This window comes from Prionailurus bengalensis, chromosome B3 (genome assembly GCF_016509475.1).
Source record: "Prionailurus bengalensis isolate Pbe53 chromosome B3, Fcat_Pben_1.1_paternal_pri, whole genome shotgun sequence".
Classification (NCBI taxonomy): domain Eukaryota; kingdom Metazoa; phylum Chordata; class Mammalia; order Carnivora; family Felidae; genus Prionailurus; species Prionailurus bengalensis.
The window spans coordinates 132,371,843-132,386,318 of NC_057355.1; the positions used below are offsets into that span (position 1 = coordinate 132,371,843).

General features: G+C 40.8%; 1 protein-coding gene across 2 annotated transcripts in view; it reads left to right on the plus strand.

The window, feature by feature from the left end:
- Nucleotides 1-14,476, plus strand: part of GPR65 (G protein-coupled receptor 65) — a 93,204-nt gene that overhangs the window by 15,325 nt on the left and 63,403 nt on the right. The window contains exon 3 of one of the 2 annotated variants that reach the window (XM_043556788.1): nt 6,110-7,784. The exons of the other annotated variant lie outside the window; for it this stretch is intronic. Within the exon in view, the coding sequence (XP_043412723.1) occupies nt 6,582-7,607 (1,026 nt within the window). The 5' untranslated portion in view covers nt 6,110-6,581 and the 3' untranslated portion in view covers nt 7,608-7,784. Of the gene's footprint in view, nt 1-6,109; nt 7,785-14,476 lie in introns of those variants that run through there. 2 annotated transcript variants of the gene reach the window in all.

Here is a 14,476-nt window from a genome sequence, read left to right on the forward strand (position 1 = left end):
TGAAGTCCTTTGTCTCTGTAAATTTTACTCTTTGCAGGTACACCATTTTTTCTCTCTGGCCTTCTGTCTCTTACTCTTGGATCCTCAGCTTCATTGCAGGGTGTCTACATGTATGTAGATTTCCATCTTTGTTTGTTTTTAATCCTATTTGGAATTTGCTGGACTTCATAAATCTGAGGATTCCATCCATGTCCTTCATCAGTTCTAGACAGCTCTCCGTGATTATCTTTTTGAACGTTGCCTCTTTCCTATTTTCTCTCTTCTTCTATCCCTTATGGAATGCCAGTTAAACATATCCTGAACTTTTCACTTTATCTTCCATGTCTCTTTGGTATTTTCCCATATCTTTCACACTGATAATTTTGTATTATTTCTTTATTTTTTTAATGTCTATTTATTTATTTATTTATTTTGAGAGAGAGAGAGAGGACACAAGTGAGAGAGGGGAGAGAGAGAAGGAGAGAGAGAATACCAAGCAGGCTCCACACAGAGCCCAACATGGGGCTCGATCCCACAAACCTTGAAAATCATGGCCAGAGCTGAAATCAAGAGTCAGAGGCTTAATTGAGCCACCCCGGCTCCCCCTGTATTATTTCTTTAGATCTATCTTGCAGTACATTAATTTTTTTATTCAGCTGAAGCTAATCCCCGTATTAATTTTTTAAGTTAAATTATTACATTTTTTATTTCTGGAAAGCCTTTCCCAGTCGCTCCAAAAATATGCCTACCCATCTTTTGAAGTCTCTTCCTCCCTACTCATGTGTTCAAATTCCTTTCTTTATTTCTTATTAAACACACTTGTTTTGTGTTGTGTATTTATTAATTTGTTAATAGATTTGTAAATTGATTGTATAATCTATCTCTTAAGGTTTTGTGGATCTGCTACTCATCTTTCTCATTTTTGTTGAATCTCAAACATAGTGGTTAAATGTGTGTGTGTGCACGCACGTGTGTGTTTTAATGAGCTCATATTTGTTAGAACTCTATCTGTGAGAATTCTTTTTTTTTTATTTAATGTTTTTATTGAAGTATAACGGACACACAATGTTCCGTTAGTTTCAGGTGGACAAAATGGTGACTCAGTAGCTCCGTACGTGATTCTGTGCTCACCGCAAATGTAGCTACCATCCGTCACCACCACACAGCCCTGACTATATACGAAACCACTGACTATATTTGCTAAGCTGTACCTTTCATCCCCCACAACTCCTTCATTCCATAACTAGAAGCCAGTGCCTTCCTTTCCCCTTCACCCAGTTTGCTCATCATCCTGCCCCTGCCCTCTGGAAACCATCCATTTGTTCTGGGAGAATTTCTCACAGAGAAGCCTAGGCTGAGCTTTCCTCAAGGGACAATTTGTATGTACTCTTCCAGGTGCCTAGAATATTCGTTTTTTTCATATAGCAATTTTTTTTTTGGTGAATTCCTTTTCATATTGTTTAAATTATTTATTGTTTTGGCCTCTATGAATTACTTTTTATATATGAGAAAAGAAGTAAAATCCTGTCAGTTCTCAGGAAGGCCTCTATGCCCCATCTGAAGGTAATACAGTTGTTGGTTGGTTGTCAGGATTCTTTATATCTCATCTCACACAGCCTTTGATTCCACTTTTTAACTTTATAATTGCAGTGTAGTATACATGCAGAAAAACACACATGTCCTGAGTGTACAGCTGGATGAATTGAATGTCTACAAACTGAACTTGTTCACGGAATCAACACTCATATCAAAAGCCAAAACATTACAAATTCTCAGAAGGCCCCCTCGTGCCCTCTTCCAGTCATTACTCGGCCCCTCCCCCAAGATAAGCAGCCCTGATTTTTTTTTCTGACAAATGTTTAATATGACCCTCTGTAACCAAAACAAACCAGAGTTTGTCCACCTAATGTGCAGCAAGTCAGTTAAAACTGTCACGGAGCTTTTGAAGTGAAGAAAAAGGTAGGCTGTTCATTGGTGTGGTGCCAGCCAGGAGAATGGGGAGCTAACCCTCCTCAGTCCTGAACTCCCCCGTGTCTTGCAAGTGAGAGGTTTGAAGGGCAAAATTTGGGACAAGGGTCTCCTGAGGAAGTGGACATTCATGAGTGGAGGACCGTGAGGTCATGTTAGCAGGGGTCTCTTGAGAGGCTGGACACTGTTGAGTGGGGGCCCGTGAAGCCATACCCGTGAAGCAGAGGTCTCCTGAGAAGGCAAACATTCAGTGGGGGCCCCTGAAGTCAGAGGAGGTCTCCTGAGAAGGTGAGCACTGTTGAGTGGGGACTTATGAGGTCTTATCATCAGAGGTCTGAGAAGGTAGACACCGTTCAGTAGAGGCCCATGAGGTCATGTTATCAGAGGTCTCCTGAGAAGGTGGACACTGCTGAGTACAGGCCCATGAGGCCACGTTAACAGGTGCTCTGATCCTGCTCTGATCCTGGTCCCCACCAAAGGTCTTTTCCATCTCAAGAGATTTAAATTCTGAAAAATATCTGTATGCTTTCTGCCAGAGATTGCATTAGGTACATTTGGGAATTCTACCTTAAGGTTGTGCTGATTAACTACTTGCAAGCTAGTGGGGTTGCGTTCGTTCCCTTGCTGGTCCAGCTGTGCCTGCAGGTGGTATGATATCTAGTGTTCCTTCTTGCATCTGAACTGACGAGAGAGATGCTGCCTTCAACTCCATATGACTGTTTGCAACAATACAGACACATCGTGCTGCAAAGGTCTCTATCTCACAATCGGTCTGATGTTCAGTTTCTTTGCTACCACATTATGAGTGGGGAAAGGCAATTAATTTCAACTTTGAAATAATTCACAGAGGATTCCGGAAGTAAAAAATAGACTCTTTGAAACTCAGTCTCATGACTCTTAAGAACTGGGAGATTCTTTTGAGTGTGGTAGCAGAATATTTGCTCCTTTTAGTCATCTTTTCTCAAATCAAGTGCAGTAAAAATAAAAGCCTGTCTGAGTGAATCTGCTACGTTATCCGTTATAGAAAAGAAACCCTTGAAATCTGTGGGCACATAACAACACATTGTCACTAAGTGAGAGGACATGATGTAAGGTGATTTTCACAAGTTTATTTGAAGCCTGTGTAGTCTAATAGACAATGTGAAAGTGATGTTTTCTAGAAGACATGTGGTTACTTTCTATCTAATTTACAGAAACGATTTTTCACAAATTATTTTCTTTAATTAGATCTGTTTTTATGGCTAAAAGACTTGTCCTAATCTATCAGTGCTAGAAACTTCAATAGAAAATAGAAGATACTCTTCTTTCTCACCAAAGCTGGTCTGCATTGCTGCAAAAATACCTCAAATGTCTAAGGTATTTTTTTTAAGTTTATTTATTTATTTTGAGAGATAACGAGTGGGGGAAGAGCAGAGAGAGAGAGAGAGAGAGAGAGAGAGAGAGAATCCCAAGCAGGCTCCACATTGTCAGTGCAGAGCCCAATGCCGGGCTGGAACTCACAAATCCTGAGATCATGACCTGAGCCAAAATCAAGAGTCAGGCACTTAACCGACTGAGCCATCCAGGTGCCCTCTAAGGCATTTGTATGTAAAAAGTAGAAGCCAAAATAGTTAAGAGTCAAGAGGCTTTATTTAGCATTCCAACCTAGGATTATAGCCAAGTTGTACGAAAGATTAGATAGGTATTCGGGGGCTAATTAGTTAATGTGTGGCTCAATTTTAATAAATAGCACAGAATAGTAGTAAAAGATAAATTGTAACAAATATGCATGCCATTTAATGTGGTGCCCAGCACATAGGAAGCCTTTAATAAGTGGACCACTACTCCGATTTCGGACAAGCATGGATTAACTTTACCTAGTTTTTAATCAGTTAGTACATATTCTTTTGTGCCTGCCTTTTTCTTTCACTCTGCATTGTGTTTCTGAGCTTCAGCCGTGTTATTGGACACAGCAATGATGTGTTCATTCTCACTGATGTGTAGATTTCAATTATGTTACTATGCCACAATTTACTTATCTATTCTACCCCAAGTGGCCATTCCACTGGGGGATGTTACAAATAACGCTACTGTGGATATCCTCATTCTACCACGTGCCTTTTGGTAAACATACGTATGTATTTCTGTTGACCATACACCTAGAAGAGCAATCGCCGAACCATATATAAGTGTGGTATATACACAAGTGCCAAAGCAGTTTTCCAACCAACGGGACAGAAGAGTCCCAGGGGCTCTAATTCTCACCACAGTACTGTTGCCTTCTGTCTTTTTCATTTTATTTATTTTGGTGGGTTCCTAGTTGTACCTCCTTGAGGTTTTAGTTTGTATTTCCTTGATGACTGATGAAGGTGAGCGCATAGGTCTGGTACTAGTTCATGGCTGGCCTGCAGTTTACAGGACCAAACTAATAGTGTAGACTCAGGGGCGCCTGGGTGGCTTAGTCGGTTAGGCATCCATCTCTTGGTTTCGGCTCAGGTCATCATCTCACGGTTCCTGAGTTCGAGCCCCCCGTCAGGGTCTACACTGTTGGTGGTGAGGAGCCTGCTGGGATTCTTTCTCTCTCTCTCCCTGTCTCTCTCTCTCTCTCCCCCTCCCCTGCTCGTGCTCTCTCTCTCTCTCTCTCCCTCAAAATAAACAAATAAACATTTTTTAAAAACCTTATTAAAAAAAAAAAAATGTAGACTCAGGCCCCATTCCCAAGTGCAGACCAGCCGGAGGCCGTGAATCCTCAGGGATTCTCCATCATAGCCCCACAGAGAAACAAAGCTGAGACAGCAAACTTGCCAACTTTCTCTGCTGTCTGCAGATGGCTGTCCGGTTTGTTATTTTGTTTTGTTTATTTTCTAGTTCACCCTCTGCCTGTGGGCAGCGGCTCCTGGACTCCAACCTGCGTGGGGTGGCGGAGGGCCACTTCCTGCCTGCGTGGATTGGGGCTGTGTCTCTAGCTCCCCTGCATTCAGAGGCTCTAGTTAGTTCTTCTGATCCACATATGCCTCCTGGACATTCAGAGTTTTCTGCTCACTCACCTTCCCGATCTCAGCTCCCACTTTCTTTTTTTCCATCACAATTTTCTTTTTCTCTCTGGAAGTTTCACCTGTTGATTTAAAAGGTGGTTTTTTTCACATTGTGTTCTTATTTCTAGGTGTGGGAAAACAATGAGATTTCGGGAAATTTAGTTCTCCACTTTCTTTTAAGAGTGCTGTATAAAGATGTACTCTGCATATGTTTATTCTGCTAGCAGAACCCTTGTGGCTTGTGGTGGCAAGGCCTCTGTTGTGCTCAGGGCTCACTGACACTTGGAAAGGGGGACTTTGGGTCTCATCGAGGCCCCACAGCACACAACAAGAAGGCAAATCTTCCGAAGCTCCCCATCACATAAATCATCCAAAGCAGCAACAGGCCTCACTAGCAAAGGCACTTCTCTACTCCACTGTGAAGACAAGAATGGAGTCTGTGTTCCTTTGTGAATCTATAACATCAGGCCTTTAAAAAGAAACTAGATAATAAACAATCAGGTAAAAAGGCAGACAGTGATGATGCCAAGATGTTACCCAGAATTAAGAACATTCTGCCCTCTCTCTCACAAAAGTACGAGGAAGATAAAGTGCCCACCAAAGGAAGCAAAGGGAAAAACATAAGAGGCAGCATGGTTTAATTATTTATGAAGTTTTAGCAAGTTGCTATATTTTAAAATGTTTCACTTTATTAAATTTCTCGTGACAACATATCTTGGCCAATAAGCTGATATTGAAGGTGCCTTATACCTAGATTGCATGCAAAACCCAACATTTGAAATCATATAACTATACAGTTTATCATACAACTCCAAAGCATTTACTGATTTCAAGCAAATCATTAAATTTCCATCTTTTTTATTAGTTCCTAAAATGACTTGTTAACGTTAGTTTTGTGATCATGTCCAGTAAGAAATAGCATTCCTCCTAATCTGTCACCCTGTGGATAATTCTTATTGGAAATAGAAAAAATTTCTCAGCTTGATTTCCTTCACTGCAGTCAATTAAATAATTCCCCTTTTTAAATGCCTTCATTGTAATTTAATACATTTTTGCTACCTGCAAGCAGTGAAAAAAAAGAGGATTATTTCAAAATCGTGTTATACCCAGTAAACATCTAAACTATTCTAGTTCATCTTTCATTACAGAAACAAAGGCATTTAAAAAGAGATGTCAGTCTCTGTGAAAACAAAGCCTTCTGTATTCACATGTGCACCGATCTCCTCTGAGTTTTGCAAAGAAAAACAAGTTGGAGACCACACTCTGTGGACACCGAGGGATGACCCAGTTGATTGCTGGGGGTTCTTCATCAGCATTCTGTGATAACAAGAACGTGGAGTCCTTCTCGTTATCCATGACCATTTGCGCTAACTGCCAGGAGGCTGGATTCTGACTTCCAACCACTGATATCTTTGTGAAAATCAGTCTACATCCACCCTTTAAAAGCACTAACGAATTAATCAGAACTTTGGAAAGCAAAGAAGAATTGAGAAATTTTAGTAAAAGAATGAGATGTTAAAAACAAACTAGAAGGAGGCAAGGCTTCGCCTTGCTATTGACCTTCTCAGACCAAATGCAACTGCTGCCTTAAAACGAAAAGCAAAACAAAACAAGACAAAAATGAACAGCACATGCCTTGAAGAACAGCACTACTTCGATCACTATTTATTTCCAGTTATTTACATCTTTGTGGTTATAGCCAGTGTTCCAGCCAATATTGGGTCTCTGTGTGTGTCTTTTCTGCAAGCAAAGAAGGAAAATGAATTAGGAATTTACCTCTTCAGTTTATCACTATCAGATCTGCTCTACACGTCAACTCTCCCTCTATGGATTGATTACACTTGGAATAATGACAACTGGACGTTCTCCCATGCTCTGTGCAAAGGGAATGCTTTCTTCATGTACATGAACTTTTACAGCAGCACAGCATTCCTCACCTGCATCGCCGTTGACCGGTATTTAGCAGTTGTCCACCCTTTGAGGTTTTCTTTTCTAAGGACAAGAAGATCTGCCTTCGTGGTCAGCCTGTCCATCTGGGTGTTGGAAACCATGTTCAACGGTATCATTCTGTGGAAAGATGAAACGACTATAGAATACTGTGGGGCCAAAAAGTCTAATTTTACTTTATGCTATGACAAATACCCCTTGGAGAAATGGCAAATCAATTTGAACTTGTTTAGGACGTGTACAGGCTATGCAATACCTTTGGTCATTATAATGATTTGCAACCAGAAAGTCTACCAAGCTGTGCAGCATAATCAAGCCACGGAAAACAACGAAAAGAAGAGAATCATAAAACTACTTATTAGCATCACGTTGACTTTCGTCCTGTGTTTCACTCCCTTTCATGTGATGCTGCTGATTCGCAGTGTTTTAGAGCATGATGTGAACCCTGATAAACATATATTTGACCACAACAAGTCCGGGAATCCAACTTACACAATGTACAGAATCACGGTGGCACTAACAAGTTTAAATTGTGTTGCTGATCCAATTCTGTACTGTTTTGTAACTGAAACAGGAAGAGCTGATATGTGGAATATATTAAAATTCTGTACTGGGAAGCTTAATAACTCACAAGGGCAAAGAAAAAGCATACTTTCTATGTCTACCAGAGACACCGTGGAGTTAGACATCCTGGGATAGAAGTGAAGACTTTTTCTTTTTTTTTAAGGTACACAGTATCATATCCTCAAGTTTACATTTTGAAGAGGAAATCTAGCATGGGGGGGAGTAGGTGTTCCAATTGAATATTCTAATCTTCTTCAATGGAAATCTTTTAGAAGATCTTTTTTAATGAGTATTAAACAAAATTTAATATTATCCTAGTGACTCAGGATCGTTATTATTGATGGCAATTGATTTTTTTTTTTTAATATATGCTATAACCTTTCAGAGGTCAGTAAGATGTATGGAACTCTATGTCCTTAAATCAGTGAGCTTTGTGTCTGCTTTTCATGATTTTTCTCAGTCATTCTATGGATTTCAGACCATCAACTATCCTTTTTCCCAACTGTATGTACCTGTCTCCAACAACCCCAACTACTAAATACTGCTTCTAACCTTCTCATTAGTTAACAAATACTTATTGAGCTCTTTTTATACTAGGCTTTGTGTTAAGTATTGGGGTTACAGAAGAAATGGTCTCATGAAGTCTTAGGAAGTTTGCATCAACTTGGAAACCTAGTCATTAAGACTGTAAGACTTTTTATAAACAAAAAGCAAATGGGCTCTGAGCAAGAGTCTGAAGGCCTCTTCCGTGATGTAAATCTATGAGCTCTGTGAAAGCTCTTTCAGCTGCTCAGAGACCTTCTTTACTCCTTTAAAATGATAGTTTTTAAAAACTTTGCAGTTAAGTACAACATACTTGAAGTTATCATAAGTTTAATGTCTAGACGAAAAGACCTATTATAGGCAACAAAGAAACTTATTGCATTAAATCTTACATTCAGGGACTTCTTTTTGGACTTTGAATAGAGAATCTTGATACAGTGTATTCTTTTATATTTGTATTTTCTCATTGTGGACATCACTCTGCCTAATTTTAAGTAAGCATTCATTAGGTAAACAATTTTATGAACCAAAGTATTTTTTTTTTAAGATTTTTTTTTTAATTTTTTTTTCAACATTTATTTATTTTTGGGACAGAGAGAGACAGAGCATGAACGGGGAAGGGGCAGAGAGAGAAGGAGACACAGAATCGGAAGCAGGCTCCAGGCTCCGAGCCATCAGCCCAGAGCCCGACGCGGGGCTTGAACTCACGGACCGCGAGATCGTGACCTGGCTGAAGTCGGACGCTTAACCGACTGCGCCACCCAGGCGCCCCTAAAGATTTTTTTTATCAGACATTTTCCCTTCTCTCCTTCTCTCCTTCTCTTCTTTCTCTTCCCTCTCTGCTTCCGATCTGTCCTTCTACTCCTCCTCCCTGCAAAATGATCTGATTACAAATGTTTTGGTACCATTTGACGCCCTCACATTACCTGTTAACAACAACAACAACAACAATAAAAACCCGACTAATATCTTTTCAGTAACGAGGTTGTAGACACACACTAATAAATCAGTGAGTGCACATACTGTCTACATTTTCTATTAAAGTTTTCAGTGATGGTTCAGGTACACAAGAGAAAGCCATCTTGCTGTGAGGCTGTTTGCGTACTCTCTGTTCTTTGCATTTTTCTGATCGTAAAGTCTCTGGAGAATTAGTAGATTCTGTCTGGTCATGCTGTGATACACTTACATATGCCTAAAAGTTAAAGATCCACCACTAAAATGAAGAGTAATTAAAAGAGTTTCGACTGTTAATTAACTATTGGTAAATTATTGGCAGCCTGTAATGTGAATACTTGTAAAAGTAAGAGGTCCGGAAACAATGTTGCCCGCATCTGGAAACTCAAATGCCAATTAAGTGTCTTGTCCAAGATCACACAGTTAGGTTGGAAGCAGGGCCAGGCTTGAACCCCAAGATCTTGACTTCCCTCTAGAGTTGCTTTTCCTCCTTTATATTTGTTGGTTTGTTTGTTCTTAACACTTCGACCATTTCTTTCTGTAGGGATGCAAAAGATACATACGCATGAAGAGTTATTCGGGAGAGTCACTGGACTTATATCAGAATAAGGGAAAAAAGGAGAGTTGTTTTATTAATGAATACCTCTGGCAATATAATCAGTTACATGGATAGTAGCTAAGATGATCTGTTATGAAGAGCTGGTCAGGACTTTCCCTCAGTTGGCTATATAAAGAGATGCGGCGAATACAAATCCGTGGCACCCTTAATAAGAATGTCCTACTTAATGATTAGCAACAGAATCATTGATTTAGAATGTTGTAGGGTAAGTTAAAAATGAACCAAGCTGCCAAAATCTTCGAGCAGCCTATCCATCCTGTCAGAGCAGGCCAGTCTCGGAGAGCCCACGGTTGGGGGATGTTCTCCTGGTTTCAGGGCAAAGCACTCTAGACAGGATCTCCAATCACCTACAGTCCCAACATTGGAAAGTTAACCCTTCAGTTTTGAAAAGCTTTTTAAATTCCTAATTACAGTCCTCCATTGAACGGAAAGTCTGTCTGGAAGGAGAAAGGCCTTGTCACTATTATCTTCCTGGGACTTTGTTGGCAGAAGACCCAGATGGGAATGCCACCCATCATCCACTTACAAACTGTTTGACCTTAAAGAATTTTCATGCTCTCCCTAAGGCTCAGTCTCTGTAGACTGCGGGGGGCAATAGTAACACTTGCTTTTAACAAGTAGGCATGAAAAACACTTTGTAAAACTGTGATGAGATCTCTAAATGTTCATTATTACTAGTTATTCTCATCTTTGTCAAGATACGTGGACAGCTACCCAGTGATGAGGGAGCATAAGACAAGCTGACACCCTGCAAACAACCCCTCCTGCCCCGCTCCCCACCACCCCGCCCCCCCTCATCCTACCCCCAGCCCAACCCACACCCCCTAAGTCACCTCCAAGCCCCACCCCCAGGTGGGATATGCCTGACATTCCTCAGGAACTCCCAGCTGCCCAAGAACAAAGGAAAGGAAAAAAAAACAGATGGTTAACAGAGATCACAGTCCTGCAGGACATAAGTCTCCATCAGTTTACAAGTATCTTAGTAAATTACTAGAAAAAAAGGCAATCTTCTCCATAGCCTAATCTCCAGAAACCTATAGACTCGGTTTCCTGGAGCCCCACCGTCACCCCTCCATAGTGATAATGGGGGACAAAGGCAAGAAGGTAAAGTTAAATTTCTTTCTAACCTTCAGCCCATTGGCAAATACTTGAGGCAGGGGGAGTATAACCTTTCTCCAGGAACCCCCTACCGTTTTAATAGTAATGATTTGCTAGAAGGAAAAACAACCTTCACTTGACAATAACTAGGCCTCCAGTGTCCCGTGAGTCTTCTTTAGCATATGAAAATCCCTTTGGAAACTTCCTCTTGCCTTTACCTCCCAGTCATTCTTCACAACCCCAGCGCAGCTCTTCTGCCCATGGGTCCTGTCCTCGTGCTCTAATAAAACCACCTTTTTTGCACCAAAAACACCTCAAGAATTCTCTCCTGGCCATCAGCTCTGAACCCCCATCACTGCAAAACCCTGTCACCAAGAGACAGAAGAGTTCTTAGGACACTGGGGCAGGAATGTAGCAACGTGAGCTGACCAGGGCTGGCTGCAGCACACCCTTGCCCTCTTTACTTCTTCCGGGTGGCTAAGCACATCCGTTAAGGTAACTTAAGGGTCTCCGTTGTTCCTGGCTCTGTGGCACATTCTCAACAGCGCCTGCTCCTGGCAGTTCACAATTCTGTGGACGTCACCATGAACAGATGGGCAGGTGTCCGTCTTTAATTGGTTTAAGTTTCTCCCTTTTCATTTCCTTATTCAGAATGTTATTTTTTATTTTCATGAACTCTAAAGTTAGACATCTGAGACAGGCCAGTGAGCCAACTGAGCACAGGTTTTTAAAACCTCCATTCCTACCTAGTCTGAAGAAGCTTTGTGGGTGAAGTAGAAGTTAAAAGATACCAAAAATAACCACCTCATTTGGATCAAATGATACAGCATCATCTGCTTAGGGGCAACCTTGGCAAATCTGCTTCCCCAACGTCATTTATTCCATTTCCTCTTGGCAATTTAAGCCATAAATTCTCCCAAAGACGTTATATTTCCATTCTTTAATGTTATGATCAGGTAAACAATTATTTACCAATTACCTCTGTTGACCTTGCAAACTTATTCATTTTGAATTACACAACACCAGTTTTAATTGTTGTAATGTTTATTTATTTTTGAGAGAAAGAGAGACACAGAGCAAGCGGGGGAGGGGCAGAGAGAGAGGGAGATACAGATTCTGAAGCAGGCTCCAGGCTCTGAGACGTCAGCACAGAGCCCGACGCGGGGCTCACATCCACAGACCATGAGATCATGACCTGAGCCAAAGTCAGTGCTTAACCGACTGAATCACCCAGGCACCCCTACACAATGCCAATTTTAAAATAGAATCTGTGATGCGTGGCATGGTGGCATTTCTTTTTCCAACGCATCTGTCTTGCCCTGGGCTGCTTTTAGTCCAGCCACCACTGCCATCAATCTGTCATTTATGCATGAGCCCCTGTTCTTGGCTGGCTAAACCGGTCCACAGGTTGCTATGGAAGCACAACAGCTACAACAACACCCTCACTCGAGAAGCCCTCTGTGATAATAGATGTCTTTGTCTAGGTCCATTGGAGAACCCTGCCATGCATCAGTAGGCTGTTCCTCCGACAGACACACCCACATACAAATAACACATATTCACAGACCCAACAACCTGCCCCGTCTCACAAAAACAAACAAACAAAAATTCCTGGGATCTTTCAGCACATGTTTGTACTATTATGTAAGATGTCTAATACCAACTAGGAGAACATGTATTATCTCTTTAATTTCTGAAATGATGTGCCACGTGGGTGTTTTCATTTTCTTTTTACTAGATCAGCAGTCACGGGGTCATTGTTAAGATTCTGCCTATCTCTACTCCCTTCTTTTTCCCTCAGCCAGAAGTTGCAGCCAAAGACTATTCTGGAAAATAGTACTCTGGAAAAACCCAGTTCTGACTGAGTTGTTTTATTTACATCTTCTGGGCAGAAACCGATGGGGAAGAATAACTGATGGGGAAGAAAGCAGGAACAGGGCACCTGGGTGGCTCAGTCGGATAAACGTCCAGCTTCAGCTCAGGTCATGATCTCACAGTGGGTGAGTTTGAGCCCCCCATTGGGCTCTGTGCTGACAGCTCAGAGCCTGGACCCTGCTTCAGATTCTGTGTCTCCCTCTCTCTGCCCCTCCCCTGCTCACACACACTCTGTCTCTCTCTCTCTCAAAAATAAATAAACATTAAAAAAATGTTTTTAAATAAATAGATAAAATAAAGCAGGAACATCCTGTTTTGTTCTTTGTTTATAAAATAAACACCTGACTGGATTCAACTTAAAAAAAAAAATGACCATTCGTTTCTTTTATTTTTTTGGCCTCTCATACAGCTTAAAGATGGAGCACAAGGTGATTAAGTTCATGTTATTTAGTTGCATTCGCCGAACGCCCCTTGTTTGCAGGAACAAGCTGACAATGGCAAAATTGGGTCAAACTTGGTTGAGGGGGAGCTATGTGGGAGTTCGGATTCCTTCTCCTCCAAAGATCCTTTTCTTGCTACATCATGTGTTGCTGGCCAAGACAAATCCCACAGAGGACTTGTCTGTGGCCACTAGGTGTCGATCATGTTCTAGTTAGAACCTTGTATGTTGTTCTGGGCTGCCCGCCACTCCCAAAGAGCAGAGTACCATAATGTAACGGTTTTCCTATCCAAGACACAAGACATATCCCCTATAAATTGGAAATGAAGGGGGGAAATGTTGAAATTCAGTTCGCATGACTTGTTTCTGTGCTTCCTGGAAAGCTCAGTAATCATCAGATAATTTCACTTGGTTTAAACTCCACATATATTTTTTTTCCAGCTGCTCAAAATTGCTCACCCTACATGTAAGAGAACACAGGCTACACTGTGTAATTACTGCAGGGTTGTGGGTATAACGTGGATGACTTATTTAGTTGTCTTACCCGTGTAAGAAAATCCTGGCCACCCTTCACATACATAGGTGTGTAACACATTTAAAACATCAGAAGTTTGCAGTTCTGTCTACTATGATAAAATTATTATCTAGGAAATTCAAGAGGTAATTCAATATCTGTATGACTTTTAATTTCAAATTTATTGTTGTGATATCTCAGCACTAAAAATATATCTGTTGTTTTGAATCGTTTACATCTGTACCTCCCCAAAGATAAGTAAGGCAGTCATAACTTAATGGCGTTTACATATCATTAAACACATAATGGCTTCTAATCTGTTTTTCTTCTGCCTATAATTTTGTTAAGCCCTTTATGAAACACCAGTGAATCTTTACACATTTAGAAAATAGGTTATGATTTCTCAAATAATGTTGCAATTATGTGTTCCAAAAGCAAGCCAATAAAAAAACAAGCTAGGGAAGACTCTGTATTGTTCGCCGCAAGCTCTGAGAATAAAAATATAAATTTTGTTATTGAGGAAATGTGTGCTCCATTAATTTCAAATCAAATACAACCAAGAAATCTTGCTCTACAATGATGTGACTTGCCGGTGCTATGAAAAATATTAACGTGAGTTCCTGGCATTTCATTGATCCCCCTCGGGTATGTAATTGAACTTGTAAACATCCTTCCAAAAGAATCCTGTTCAAAATTATTGTACAATTTATGGTGTTGGCTCCAAGACTATTGACACTTACTAACAAATGGATGAACTTGGAAACCCTGATTTCATTTCACAGTTAATTATAGCACATCAAAGGATTGAAATAATGGACTAAAAAGTGCCTCTGTAGAAATGCCACAGAGAGGTGTACCATGAATCTTTGCAAGGACGCACGTGAGGGCCAGATCTATTAGGCTCTATCAGTGTTTTTCAATATATATACCTAAAAAGTATGCTCTCGTGCCATTCACCCATT